At 38.2% G+C, this 15,001-nt stretch overlaps 1 protein-coding gene across 3 annotated transcripts in view; it reads left to right on the forward strand.

Annotated features, from left to right (window-relative positions):
- Positions 1-12,084, forward strand: part of Kitlg (KIT ligand) — an 87,697-nt gene extending 75,613 nt beyond the window's left edge. For all 3 annotated transcript variants that reach the window (XM_060377960.1, XM_021654635.2, XM_021654634.2), the window contains 3 exons: positions 312-379; positions 1,473-1,548; positions 7,821-12,084. In XM_060377960.1, the coding sequence (XP_060233943.1) occupies positions 312-379; positions 1,473-1,512 (108 nt within the window). In that variant the 3' untranslated portion in view covers positions 1,513-1,548; positions 7,821-12,084. The remainder of the gene's footprint in view (positions 1-311; positions 380-1,472; positions 1,549-7,820) is intronic.
- Positions 12,085-15,001: the final 2,917 nt, after the last annotated feature.

Raw genomic sequence — 15,001 nt, forward strand, 5'->3', positions numbered from 1 at the left:
GGTCATCCTGAGTGAGGTATCCCAGAAGCAGAAAGACACACATGCTGTATACTCACTTATAAGTGGATACTAGACATAAAATATAGGATAATCATACTAAAATCTGTGCACCTAAAGAAGCTAAGCAAGAAGGAGGACCCTAGGTAAGACAATCAGTCCTCATTCAGAAAGGCAAACAGGACAGACATTGGAAGAGGGAGAAAACAGGGACCAGTTAATGGGTAAAAGTAAAGACCATAGACCTGAAACATTGCAGCCTTTGTTGGTGTTTCTGCAATAGATGTCATTTTGTTGTTGTTGTTGTTTTCCAGAAGAAACAGTCAAGTCTTTCAAGGGCAGTTGAAAATATACAGATTAATGAAGAGGATAATGAGATAAGGTATTTTGTTCCTTAACCCTGTGCTCAGATAAGCCTGGTGCTGCTATTCCTCATGCTGTCTTGCGAATGCTCAGAGCATCTTTAGGGCAGTGTTCCTGGTGTGCTGCCCCTCCGCTTCTGGGCGTTCCACATCTGCTGTTGTTTCTGACCTTCTACCGTCTTGTCAGTCCTGCGTCTTTATCTGTGAATAACTGTCTCGGAGGGCACACTTGCCTGTGTTCTCTTTTCTACAGACTCCTTATGTCCTTTGGAGACAACCTTTTGCACCTATGTCTGGTGTCTGTATTATTCGCTGGCTGAGTTGCTATCAGAGCCTTTTTTTCTTCAGATTTTGTAAATACTTTTTTGTTTGTTTGTTTGTTTGTTTGTTTGTTTTCTGAGACAGGGTTTCTCTGTAACCTTGGCTGTCCTGGACACACTTTGTAGACCAGGCTGGCCTCAAATTCAGAGAGATCTGCCTGCCTCTGCCTCCCCAAGTGCTGGGATGACATGGGTGTGCCAACGAGCCTGGCGTGTAATAAGTACATTCTTTGTCATGTTATTTCTTAAATCTCGTTTGTGATTCTACTTCTTGTTCAAAACACTTTAGATGACTTTTCTCTTCATCCTTCAATAATACTTTTATTTCAGTCTGGTTTTCACAGCCCTTAGTTTTCCCCAATTTACTTAGCATTTTATCTAAAGCTAAACAAAGCCACTATATTAAAATGTTTTCAAGCTGGAACTCTTCCACCTCTCTCCCTGTACTTTGCATTTTGTTTTTTCTACCTTCAAATATAATCTTCAGCATGGTATTTTCTCTTATTATGTCTGTCAGCATGCACGTGCATGCATGGGCACACACACACACTCCCCCTGCCCACATACATGTGTGTTTTCAATGTGATTTTTTTAACTACTTCACCCAATATTTTTGACACAAAATCATGTCTCTTCCCTAAAGGGCAGACATAGGATTGTCTTCTTATGTGTCTGTCTCCCTCCCCCAGCCATATTTATTGCATTTCTAGAAAAACTTTTTACAATACCCAGCTCTTGCTGTACTTCAGAATCTGACCAGAAGCAAATGAGGATTGTTCTTGCTGTTTTTCAGTATGTTGCAACAAAAAGAGAGAGAGTTTCAAGAGGTGTAATTGTGGATGTACCAACATTGTTACCTTCGCACAGTGGTAAGTTGTTGGAAATCAAGCTGCAAGAGCTTGCAAGAACTGTAGATTTTAAAGGCCAACACTTAGAAACAAACTGTATTTTTATGTCTTTGATGGAACTGATGTCTAAATATTAGCTGAAGTTGTTACATAGTTGAATTGTGGATCTCTCATGTCCAAATTCTCGGGTTTTGAAAAGTGAGCAGTATTGGTCCATTTTAGACCGGTATTACATAAAATAGTAATCATTGACTTTTAATATGGAGTAAAAGCAAACATCAAATTATTAATAACAAAGTAATCAGGAAACAATAACCACAGTCAATTTTGATTAGATTTGACCATTGTCAAAGGACAGTGACCCATTTGCTAGATATTTAATAAAGAGAAAACCCCAAGCTATTTTGCCTCACCTTAAAGGAAAAGTTGGTGTCTTAGAGACAGAATATGCCACTCGATGCAGGGCTGCTCACAAGTGAGCCCCAGCTGAGGCCATAATCCAGGGCGGACTGAGTGCATAACCAAGAACAGATACCTGATGTGATTGTGTGGTTTGGGGTGGAGACACTGTGCAAGAAAGTCAAGTATGTCATGGCTGGGAGGAACAGATGCTCATTATCTCTCGTGCTATCTACCTTCCCGGCTCTCAGGCACAGACATGGTTGGTGGGATGCCCAGAAAGGCATCAACTTGATCCAGTATCAGTTCAACATTTGAGTAACTTTTCTTTCTAATATCAGGTCATTAATGATTGCTGACGCTTGCATGCATTCTCCACAGCTGGTAGGAACGCCTGCTCCTCTCCCAGGAGCCTGAGTCCTTCCTACACACCTTCTGATTTCTGATACAGTGTCTGCTGAACTGTCTCCTTTTCCTATAGGTCACTGTCTTTCCAGCTGCTGCTCTGCCCTAGATTCCAAAATTATCTCCAGACTGAATCCTCCCTGGGGAATTTGGGTCATAGTCTCTGCCTCTTGCTCTAATAACTCACTTTGATTGGCATAAAAGACCGTTTATAACAACTGGGTTTACCATGAGAAAATGATCGCTCCACAGACATTTGACTTTTGCCTTCAGCCATCCTCCTGACTGCCACATACGGAGCAAAACTACGAATCTCTTATCTGCCATCACCGTAGCTTCTGTGGGCTCCTTTTCCTGTCTAATAACATAAGTGAACTGAATCTTCTTTGTTTTCTAAAATGGTATTCTTGAAGCTGAAATCACTCTTCTTCCTAGAAACACTCTCCTCTATCATTCAACCCCACCACAAGCCTCAGTTTCTTTCTCAGAACTGCTACTTCAGTTTCTTTATGCCAACTATTTATACACCACCCCTTAAGTGGCTTTTTGCATTTTAAAAGTTCAGATAACATCCACCGCTGCTTCGGGGGAAAAGAATTGATGATACTTTAGAACAAACATAACCGATCAAAACATACTTCAGCTAGTCTCATAACATGCGAGGACAGCAGCTGAGTCTGTCTGGTTCATACCTTATCCTGAGCACTGAGCTCACTTTACGTACAATATGGATTCTTGCTGAATGTTTGCTGAATAAGTGTATCAGTGAGGCTTAACTAAATTTAACCAAGAAAAAGAGAAAACATTGAATAGTTAATTCCCCATAGGAAATAACAAAATTTATAGACAAAAAGAAGAGTAATAGTTTAAAAATAAAGGAATAATGTAAAAGGAATTAAATGATGAACAAGAAACAAGAGAAGTTTGTTTAAAAATGCTAAAGCTGCATTTATTTAACATCAAACATGAAAAAATTGTATTACATTAAAAATTGACTTTGTCACCTAGATGATATTAATGGCTTACACAGAAGTTGTTAGGAACTCATAAACTGGGTTGTGTGGAGCACATCTTAAAATATAGAAATAAAATGGATATATCTTACATTGAAAGCTTCGTTTATACTGGTGTTTTATAGAAAAATTGTGTTCTTTGTTCTTCTCGGCGTGTTCCAACACACCGAGACAGTGCACTGGGTGTGTGCAAGACAGCACAGCGTAGTTGTGTCCTCATGTTAATTATGGCCTAAAAAAGAAAACACTGCAGAACTGTGGTTTTGAAGTAAATACGTTTACAGAGGTCAGAAATAACTAATGGAGTTTGCAAAGGATACACAGCTCTAAGAAGTTAGAGATGAGACCATTGCATATAGATCTGACTTTGTCACAACGCTGATCTTGATGTGGAGAGCTTCCGTTAGGGCTGTGCCAGGCCCACCCACATACAATCTCTTTATTTAAAAGAGTGAAGAAATCACTTGCAATGGGAGAAAGGCTTGGTTCTGTAATTGATAGAGGTGGCGTATACACTAGATAGTCAAATGGTGGGTGATTCATAGGATTTTATTAGCAATAGAAAGGGTTAATGTTGATACCACACATGGCATGGGCAAAGCTAGGAAGGACTCAGACTACAACAAACTGTACTATTAAAGCCATACACTTTGTACAAATTGATTCAAGTGAAAGTCACACACATGGGATGTCTTAGTTAAGGTTACTATTGCTGTGATGAAACACCATGACCATAAAACAAATTGAGGAGGAAAAGGTTTATTTGGCTCACACTTCAGCATGGCAGTCCATCACTGAAGGAAGCCAAAACAGGCACAGAAATAGGGCAGGAACCTAGAGGCAGGAACTGATGCAGAGGTATTGGAAAGGTCCTGCTTACTGGCTTGCTCCTCATGGCTTACTCAGCTTTTTATTTTATTTTATTTTATTTTTTTCTTATAGAACCCAGGACCAGTAGCCTAGAGGTGGTACCACCCACAGTGGGCTTGGCCCTCCCCCATATGTCACTAAATAAGAAAATGTCTTAACAGGCTTGCCTACAGCCTGAGGCATTTTTTCCATTGAGGTTCCTTCCTCTCATATGACTTTAGCCTATGTCAATTTGACATAAAACCAGTGAGCATACAGGGTCAGTATTGAGAAGAAAAGAGTGAACATCAATTTGAGAGCATGTTTGAATTCTAGAAATGTAGCTTATGTCCATTAGGTAATCTAAAAACTGTTTGAGGGGGTTAGAAAAGTTCTAATGATCTCATCAAAGCAGAGACTTCGGGAATGTCATCAGATATTGGTGTGACCGGAGGAATAGAGGTTGCCCAGGAGAACTGTCTTCCATTCAGATGAGAGAGGAGGAGAACTCAGGTCAGGGCTACAGCAATTAAAAAGGATGGAGCACTTTGGAGACATCGCAGCAGAAGAATCAGCCAGTCTTTACTGAAAGAACATGGAGCTTGATGGTTCTTAGATATGATTTGGAATTACAAAAAAAAAAAAGAAAGAATGATGGTGCTATTAAAAGAAAGGCTTGTCTGGAATCAAGAGAAGGAGCTGTTGATAAATAGGGATAGTTCTGTAAGTTACCACATCAAAGTGTGGAAATCACTTTGGTCTGGAACTGTAGATTGGGAGTTGGAAGTCATCTATACAGAATCTTGCTTGAGACCTTGGGAAAAATACTGTTGATTCACAGAGAAGGCTCAGGCTGGCTGATAGTAAATTATATGCATGTGTGCATGCATTTAGTTACTTTCAGTTATCTCACCAGAGTAAGAGTAGAAAGTAAATTATTATATGTTTAATTTCAAAAATACTTTAAGTTACATATTTATTGTGATTTTAATACAGACGATTTTAAGTGTTTTTGAAATTATTAAATATAACATATTTTATAATTTATATATACACTATATATATTTATGTTATGATTTTTACATATATATATATATAAATATACACAGACTCACATATGAGTAGAAAGCCATAAAGAAGCCATAAACAGAGCACAAGCTAAAATTTTCCCATAGGACACTGGGAGAAATAGAGCTAGGACTTAGTAGGAGGAGAACCTCAAGCCAGGCCTCGATATTTAGGACACAGGCTTCTAAATGGTAGGTAGCAGTTCTTTGAGGCCCTGATTGCTTTACCAGCTATTTTCTAAAAAAAAGGCTGAGCTTAGGGAGTTTTGTTGGTGAGGTTTTTTTTTTTTTTTTTTTTTTTTATTTTAAGTTTTTTCATTGCTACACTATAAAGCAAAAGACTAGAAAAGGTTAGGTTTGGCCTGTGGTCAGGCCATGACTCTGCAACTAGCTGTAGCATCCTAGATGGTTTAGTTCCTTTAACTCAAATACTTTCATATGAAGGCATGTAGCACATGCTGATATTTCAGCCAGTCTACGACACTTACTGCAGTATTTTCCTATAATACCATATAACAGTCTAGCTCTGTAGCAGGTTATCCCATTTGGGTGTGTAGACTTTTATTGTTTGTACAGTAAAACCACCTAACGACTTGTTTGTAAGAAGGCACCCCACCCCTCATTAAGTGAGATTTCACCGTATGACATAGCACTACTCATTCCACGAGTGTGTTGCCAAATCCAAATGTGTATCATTCTAAAGAAATGTAGCTTTGTTCTATGGAAAAATTGTGGCCAGCCTTCAATTTTATTTGCTTTAGTGACTCAAGAACAAAAATCCTAAAGAGAGTCCCAATCCTGATTCCCTGTATTTAATTAACTCCAGAATTTCAAATTATGCATAGCTTTCTTGCTTTCTGTGGTTCTAATTTTCTTATCTTACCATGCTCTATTTTTAAAACATCTATATATTCTCAATTTCTGAAAATTTCTTCTAATCTTTCTTCATTTATCTGTATGGATTTAATTTGGCTTTCCTAAATTACTGAACAGCAGAAATATCTGAGCATTCAGTGGTTTAACACCAGCAGCTGAAAACTAAAACAAAGTATGTCTTTCATGTTTCACCAAGTACAATAAAATATACTGAGACCAAACGAATTCCTCAGCGCGTGGTGCCAGAATTTTAGTTGCTCTTCCTTGGAATACAACTGTTGAGTGAGAGCTTGCTGCTGTGGTTTCCTTAGACATGGGAAGTGACTGTTAAGAACGTAGCTTGGTGGCCAGGTCCTGGAGCTGCTCAGGAGTGACGCTGGTGACCCACTGCTTCTCCACCCACTGCAGATGTTTCTCCCCTGCCATTCCATCTGTCTCCATGTCTGCACTTCCCAGACCCTATCTTGAGCTTCATACTTTCTTTGCTCAGCACTTGTCTATTACTGTGTGTGCTAGGCAACTTCGAAGTTACATAGATTGTTCATTCTCCTGTCACAAACTGAGAAGTGGTGGTTTGGGGGCATGAAAGAGGCAAGATGCTAATTTATTTGTTCTTTTTTTCTTGTGCATGTGTGTTCATGTGCATGTATGCATGTTGAGACAAGAGAACGACTTTGACTGTCATTCTCCAGGCACCATCATCCATCATGGTTTTTGAGATCTTATCAGCTTGGAGCTTGCCAAATCTTCTGGGCTAGCTGACTAGTGATCCCCAGGGATCAACCTGTCTCTGTCTCCATATTGTTCGGAGTATAAGATCATGCCACCACATCTAGATTTTTTTTGTTCTAAGTGTTATAATTATTAGCTTACAAAGAAATGTGTTTCAGTATGGCTTCACACACACGTGAACATAGATATCATGGTAGGATCTACACATAAAAGGCAGCATACTTTTTTTTTTTTTTTGCATTTGGGTCACCTCACTTAACATTCTGCATTCTAGATCCAAGCTTTTTCCTGCAAATTTCTTTATTTTTCTTTATTACTGAGTAAAATTCTGTTGTGTGTAGTAGCCCATTTCCTTATCCATCTGCACTAGTAATGGACACCTAGGCTGGCTCCATTTTCTTGCTGTCATGAACAGAGAAGCAGTGACATTTATCCATTCGTATATTCAAGAAATATTTTCTGCATCTGTATTATACCTCTTGCCAAGTCCTATTCCAAGAGTTGTGTTGTAAAAATGAAAATAAAACTTGACTTTATGGAGCTTATAATCTAATGAGAAAAATAGACAACAGACCATAAGCAAGTGACTAATCATCACAGCTAATTAAAAACAACAACGTATCTACCCAGTTCTTTTTTTAATTAAATTTTTATTTTTTTAACATTAGTTACACTTTATTAACTTTGTATCCCAGATGTATCCCACTCCTTTATTCCCTCCCATTCCCACCTTCCCTCCCTCATCTTCTCTCTACCCCTTTCCAAGTCCACTGATAGGGGAGGACCTCCTCCCCTTTCATTTGACCCTAGCTACCCAGTTCTTTAAGGCCAAGTGTAATACACATTATGAACTCTGTTATTCATTCTGGAGTTGTATATGAATTTAGCTATTGAGAAAAGAAAAAAGGCCGAAGGACACATCTTAATCCCTCTTCTCTTTCTTCCTCTCTAGGCTGGTAACAGTTCATGTTTGCTTCAATAAATGAAGCAGCTTTAAACAAATTCCTATTCTGTCTCAAGCGACAGACCTCATCTTTATCTGTTCTTGCTACCCATGACCTTGTATGGATGATTCAGAAGTTGGAGCAGAGTGTTTAGCTGTGAAACTCGCACTGAATTATCATCTATAAAGAAGACTTTGCGTGAAGCAGGACTCTGGAGGTTTTGCAAGTGATGATGGGGAAGAGAACACGTGCCCAGTCTACATTTGCATGGCTTAGGAAATGTCGAAGTGCTGAAACCCCACACAGCTTTGTTCTTCAGTTCCAACCTGAAGCCTGTAGTTAATTATGGTCTCTGCAAGTAGATTTCAGCCTGGATAGTGGGGGGAGGGTAGAAAACAATTTTAAAAACAGTAACTCCATAGCATCAGCCACTGTATGGAGTTAAAGCCATGGGGAGTATTTTTTTTTTTTTTTTTTTTTTGTGAGCAGGCACATCCACTCTGTAGTGACGTATTAACAAATTAACAAGAGCAGCCAAAACTTCAGCTCTTCCTGATGCATACCATGTACACCATAACCCACTAGGAACATGGACATGGTTGGCTGGTTCTGTCCATGCAGCAGAGCCGTGCTGAGCTGCACCATGACGCCATGGTGTATGGAAGGCTCCACAGAAGAGCCCTCCCAAGAGATAACTGTCAACAAGGACCAGTGGAAGAACATGCCAAGGAAGACATTTGGCCCCTAGTGAAACCAGTCTTTTCCCTTACCCCATCACTCTAGAACATGTAGTATAATGTGACGTGTTTATGTTTTGAAACCACTACAGAGCTGTGAAAACAGACTTGGGAGAAAATGCTGAATGTGTAAGCCCCCTCCCCTTTTAAATTCATGATGGGAGAGAATAAGAATAAATGATGGTTTTTAGTACCTAAGATTAGAAGTGTACACTTTATGCTAATATGGGTGTTGCAAACTAAGTAACTCGAATTGTACAAGAATGCAAGGAATCAGAAAACATTAGTTATTTGCAGTATAACCATTATCTCTTTAATGTAGCCATTTATTTCAAACCAGACACTCTGTATTCATTAAGGTTTATGAAATGAAATAAAAAGAGAGCTTTATGTAGTTATGCATGTCAGTTTGCTATTTAAAAAGCGTGGCAGCATTTCTCATATTAGACAGAAATTGGCAGTAATTCCATGACGAACATTGTGCTTTTAAACCAGAATTTATAATATGCATTGTAGATTCCCCTGGTTTTATATACATTGAGAACAATGGGCTAAAATCAAAGAATGGATTTTCTTCTGCTTTTATTTTGGTCAAAGTTCTCATCATCTACCATAGACATATATAACATTTAAAGCTTTCCATTCTAATGCAATCCTTGTAATAATTTTATTTGCCCTGTCATAATACCTTAAGACAACCATTTTCAATGTAATTATGGAAAAGTGCATGGGAACCTAACTGCTAGATTCAAGTCTGTCCTGAAAGTGCATGTAAAGTTCTAGCTTGCATTCAAAGTTAGTCCAAGCACAACTCCAGTACACGGCCGCTACTCTTCTTTAAACCAAAGAGTTCAGATGGTTTTCTGTAGTTCCTTTTCTAAAGCCCAGAGGTTCCTCCAATGCTATCATTCCTGCAAGATAGCCCAGTGCATCAATTTTGCTGCTTTTCCTTGCTCAAGCCCTCACATACCCCAGGATACCACTGATTAGTAGTAAGCTAGAAATCACCTTAGTTACTGAAAAGGACATATTTTGTTGTTTGGCATTGATTGCTTTGAGAATAATAATAGATGTAGGTTAACACGAGTCATAGGTGTAGGTGTATATAGATTGAGGCTGTTGTTACTTCTCAGCTTTGTGGCTTGATTTATTTATCTGGTAGTTTCATTTTGCTCTGCTTTATGAAAATGCTATTTACTGAGTTTGAGAGTACAATAAATATACTTTTTCCCCCTTCAAAGCTAGCAGATAAATTTTAACACTCAAAAACCTGATCTTAATCAATAGAACTAAATAAACAAATTTAACAGGTTATAATACCTGACATGGTAAAAGGCAAAAGATGTGTCCTGCCTATTAAATATGTCATTTTATTGAAAGTTACATGGATTGCCAATTTTTTAAAATACTAAGATCCAATAAAATGCATGAATAATAGAAAAATGCTGAACATTATTTTGAATGCTAGCTGCTTAGACATTAACTATGGCATATCTGTTTTCAGATTAAAATACATATTCTTTGCATAGTTTGTTCCATGTATGTTCTGAATATTTTTCTTAAATTATGAAAACCTCATAACTGAGAAGGTAAAGTATAAAATGACTCTTTAAATTGCCCATTTTTTCTGAGAGTTCTTTTTTGTCATGTTTAAAATTTGCTTTTTAATGAAAATGATCTCAAAAATCTTCAGAGTGTCAATTGCATTGAAAACCTTGTACCTCCTTGGTAGAAACCAAGCCTATAACAAAACTAGTTGTGTGATCCGTGGTCAGTGCTAGTGCGGTCCTGGTTTTTGTGTTGTTATCTAACATGCTGAACACACTGCCACGTTGTAATGAATCAGAAAAAAGTGTATTTTTCTTTACAATAATAAAAAACCTAAACTACACTACAAAGAGTATTGCATATGAGAAAAAAATGGAAATACTTAAATGTATCCACAATGAAGTATGTGCTTTTAGCTAAGAATTAAACATGTTTCAGTGAACTTTCATGTGCTTTAAAAAAAAAGTGTAGCATAGTCTGTTACTTTAATTCAATCGAAGTTATAAATGAACAGAAAAATCTGTTGTGGAATCTTGATTGTTTCTACAGTAGGTTTTGATTTTGTGATTTAATCCTGATATGGAATCTTAGCTATCCTATACACAAGTTCCTGAAGAAATATGTTTTCAAGTCAGGCAATTAGGTTTAGTCGGGTGAATGTTGAGAAAGGCATGAGGAGGCTATCCTTTCCTACTGAAGATACAATGTCACCTCCCTCTTTGGATCTCAGTTTTGTGTTTGTGTGTAGGTAGGTCAGAGGTCACATGTAACAAAACAGGAAAAACAGAAGAAACAGTCCTACTCAAAATACCCAACCCTAGCTTCTTAACAAGCATTTGGACAGTGAGAAGCTCTTGCTGCTTTAGTTTCTCATGTAAATAGAGTTCCTTAGTAAGAGTGAAATTCAGTCTTAAGTAGAGGGAAATGGATAACCATTTACACATGAGGTGGCTTTTACCTTTGCTTAAATAAATGTTTGGGATCACCTCCGAGGAATGAAAACCAGTAGTGCATTTTCAGCAAGAAAAGAGATAAGATGTATGTAGTAGCATTTGGAAATGTGTCAAGAGTATTAATGTAAATGTTCTCACTTTATTGAAAGCTAAGAACAAAAAAAATGTAGGGTGCTACTGAAGACCTGGAATGCCAAGAGATAGTTTTAAAGCCAATTTGTAAAATGATAGTCCATAAATTACATTTAAAATTGGAAAAGTAGGACAAGAATTTTAAAGTAAGCCAGTTTGTCCTTCAAATAATATTGTAAAGTTGGCTTTAAATGTAACTGTTCCAATCAGAATTTATTTATGGAATCTGATAACACAACTCCTGTTAACTTCCATCCCACTGACCAGTCTTAAAATGCCTTTGTCAGTATAAAATAATGGTACCTCTGTCATAACTGGTGTGGGTTTAGGAGTGATCCATATTAAGGTGGATATTTATGATCCTAAAATGATTGATAAGCACTGGAAATGCACAACTGCCATCTCCTAATATTTTCTTAAAACACTTTCTAAAAAAAGAAAATTGTTTAAACAACAACAAAAACCTTGTATTTTCATTTACTCAATTTCTAGACTAAAAGACTTCAGTAAATTAAATTTTACAATCAAACTTCTTATAGTCTTATTTTCCAGTAGTCTGGAGACTGATGTGTGATTATTGTGTCCACCTGCCACTGTTTTTTACATCAATGGACTTGAGAAGTATTCCGACATTTATACGGCTTCACTGACATATTGCTAGTTCAGTCATAGATTGGAGTTTGCATATTGTAATGTAAATGTATGTCAACACTATTCTAAATAGTTTATGACTGAAATTTAATGAAATAAAAGGTTGTAAAATGTGATTTGTATATGCTGTATGTGTACTTTTTAAAATAGGTCTATGTCCTGACCCTTTTTATACAGGCTTGAATTTGAAGTTACATTATATAAACATATACTTTATTGTTCTAAATAAAGAATTTTATGCACCATCATAACTCTGCCCTCTCATTTGATATCTAAAGGTTATTTTGTTATTAATAACATGGATTAGCATTTATTAAGATAAAATCATTTTATGTGGAAATTTGTCATCAAGACATTTCATAGGAATGTAAATGAAAGTGGATAAGAATCTCTTAATTCAATGCACAATTTTTATCACAAAAATAGGCAAAGGAAATCAAGATGAAATAGTATATTGCTCTCAAAAGTTTTATAACGTAAGTTAGGAAGAGAGATGAAGGCGGCTATAATGTACACAGAATCACACTGAAGTAACTACCTACTGCTAAACTGGAGTCCAGTTTACATGCTTATAGCATACATTTAAAAAATGTGCAAAACAGGGGAAATTCTTGAAAAAAGGTGGTTTTGGAGTTAGAACTAACAAGGATAAGACATTCTCAGATACCGAAGGAAAAAAATGTGTACAAGAAACTCCAAGCTTTTTCCATAGTCAAACAACCATGTCCTTACCATATATTATGTAAAAAAGATATGCACAGAGACGAGAACTTTGGATGGTACTAAAGGTAATGAAGACACTTTTAGTCTCCACATCCATATGTGTTTTTGAGAAAACCGTTGCCAATGATGATGTCTATGGTTGGGGCAATATGTCACCATCTTATTCAGTCCTTGGCTAGCGCTAGCTGGAGACTATGCAATGATTATGCTTTGTGTTAAGTTGACTGTGTATAGAGTTAATTACCACTGTGTTGCGTTTGTAAGGACTTTTCAAGACAGTTTTCACTGATTCTGGAAGACCCACCTTGCCTGTGATGTGAGCTGCACCATCCCACTCCCAGTGCCCCAGCCCGAAGAAAAAGAAGCTGGGTAGAGCACTAGCCCTTAAGTCTCTCTTTCCCGACTGAGGACACTGTGTGAACAGCCACTTAACACCCACGCCATCCTCCCTTCATCATCCAGGCTGCACTCGTGAAGTGCCAAGATGAACCCTTCCATCAGTCATGGCCGCCAAAGTTACCAATGCAGAAGAGTTGCACTGAAGGAAGTTCCATTGTGGTAAACATGACAGTGTGGTTCTTAGGGTGTCTCCCCTGATCTGTGGAAGGAATTGTTGAAGACTTTGGAGGTTTGGGCTACAGAAGCCTAGACTGCTGCAAGCTGAGTTTAAGGAGTCAGTCTGATGGGATTTTAGAATGCCAGAAGGCTGAGAGAAGGAGAGACAGTGAAAACCTTGTTCATGAGGTTTCAGAGGGGGACAAGTGAAAACTAAACTCACGAATCTCCATTATAGTCTGACTGAGAATCTGGTTGCCTTTTGCTGGTGTCCTGAGCATTTGAGTGGGGCTGAATTCAAGAATAATGGAAGAAGTCATTTTTTTAATTAAATTTTATGTTTTATATTAATTAGCGATTATTCACTTGGTATCCCAGCTGTAGCCCCCTCCCTGACTCCCTCTCAACTCCACCCTCCCTCCCTCATCTCCTTCCATGTTCCTCTCCAAGTCCACAGATAGGGGAGGTCCTCCTTCCCTTCCATCTGACCCTATCTTATCAGGTCTCATCAGGAGTGGCTGCATTGTCTTCCTCTGTGGCCTAGCAAGGCTGCTCCCCCCTCAGTGGGGGAGGTCAAAGGGCTAGCCACTGAGTTCATGCCAGAGACAGTCTCTGTTCCCCTTACTAGGGTACCCACTTGGACACTGAGCTGCCACTTGGACATTGGGCTACATCTGAGCAGGGGTTCTAGCTTATATCCATGAATGGTCCTTGGTTGGAGTACCAGTCTTAGAAAAGACCCCCCTGAGCCCAGATATTTTGGTTCTGTTGCTCTCCTTGTGGAGCTCTTGTCCTCTCCAGGTCTTACTATCTCTCCCTTCTTTCATAAGATTCCCTTCACTCTGCCCAAAGTTTGGTTATGAGTCTCAGCATCTGCTTTGATATACTGTCTTTCAGAGGCCCTCTGTGGTAGGCTTCTGTCCTGTTTCCTGTTTTCTCCTTCTCCCAATGCCCATCCCGTTTGTCTTTTTGAGTGAGGATTGATCATCTTATCCAGCAACTTCCTTCTTACTTAGCTTCTTTAGGTGTACAGATTTCCGTATGTTTATCCTGTATTATAGGTCTAGTATCCACTTCTAAGTGAGTATATACCATGTGTGTCTTTCTGCTTCTGGGATACCTCACTGAGGATGCTTTTCTAGATCCTACCATTTGCTTGCAAATTTCATGATTTCCTTGTTTTTAATTGCTGAGTAGTATTCCATTGTATAAATGTACGCAATTTTTGTATCCATTCCTCCATTGAGGGACATCTGGGTTGTTTCCAGGTTCTGGCTATTACAAATAAAGCTGCTACGAACATGGTTGAGCAAATGTCCTTGTTGTGTACTTGAGCATATTTTGGATACATGGCTAGAAGTCGTATAGCTGGATCTTGAGGAAGCGCTATTCCTAGTTGTCTGAGAAAGCACCAAATTGATTTCCAAAGTGGTTGTACAAGTTTACATTCCCACCAGCAATGGAGGGGTATTTCTCTTTCTCCATATGTTCTACAGCATGTGTTGTCACTTGAGTTTTTTATCTTAGCCATTCTGATGGGTGTAAGGTGAAATCTGAGGGTCATTTTTATTTGCATCGCCCTGATGACTAAAGATGTTGAATACTTCTTTAATTGGTTCTCTGCCATTCTGTATTCCTCTACAGAGAATTCTCTGTTTAGCTCCATACCCCATTTATTAATTGGATTACTTAATTTGTTGCTTTTTAACTTCTTTAGTTCTTTCTATATTCTGATTATTAGCCCTTTGTCAGATATAGGATTAGTGAGGATCCTTTCCCAGTCTGTAGGCTGTTGTTTTGTTCTGACGACAGTGTCCTTTGCTTTACAGAAGTTTCATGAGGGTTCATTTATTGATTGTTGCTCTTAGAGACTGTGCTGTTGGTGTTCTG

This window comes from Meriones unguiculatus, chromosome 2, assembly GCF_030254825.1.
Source record: "Meriones unguiculatus strain TT.TT164.6M chromosome 2, Bangor_MerUng_6.1, whole genome shotgun sequence".
Taxonomy (NCBI): Eukaryota; Metazoa; Chordata; class Mammalia; order Rodentia; family Muridae; genus Meriones; species Meriones unguiculatus.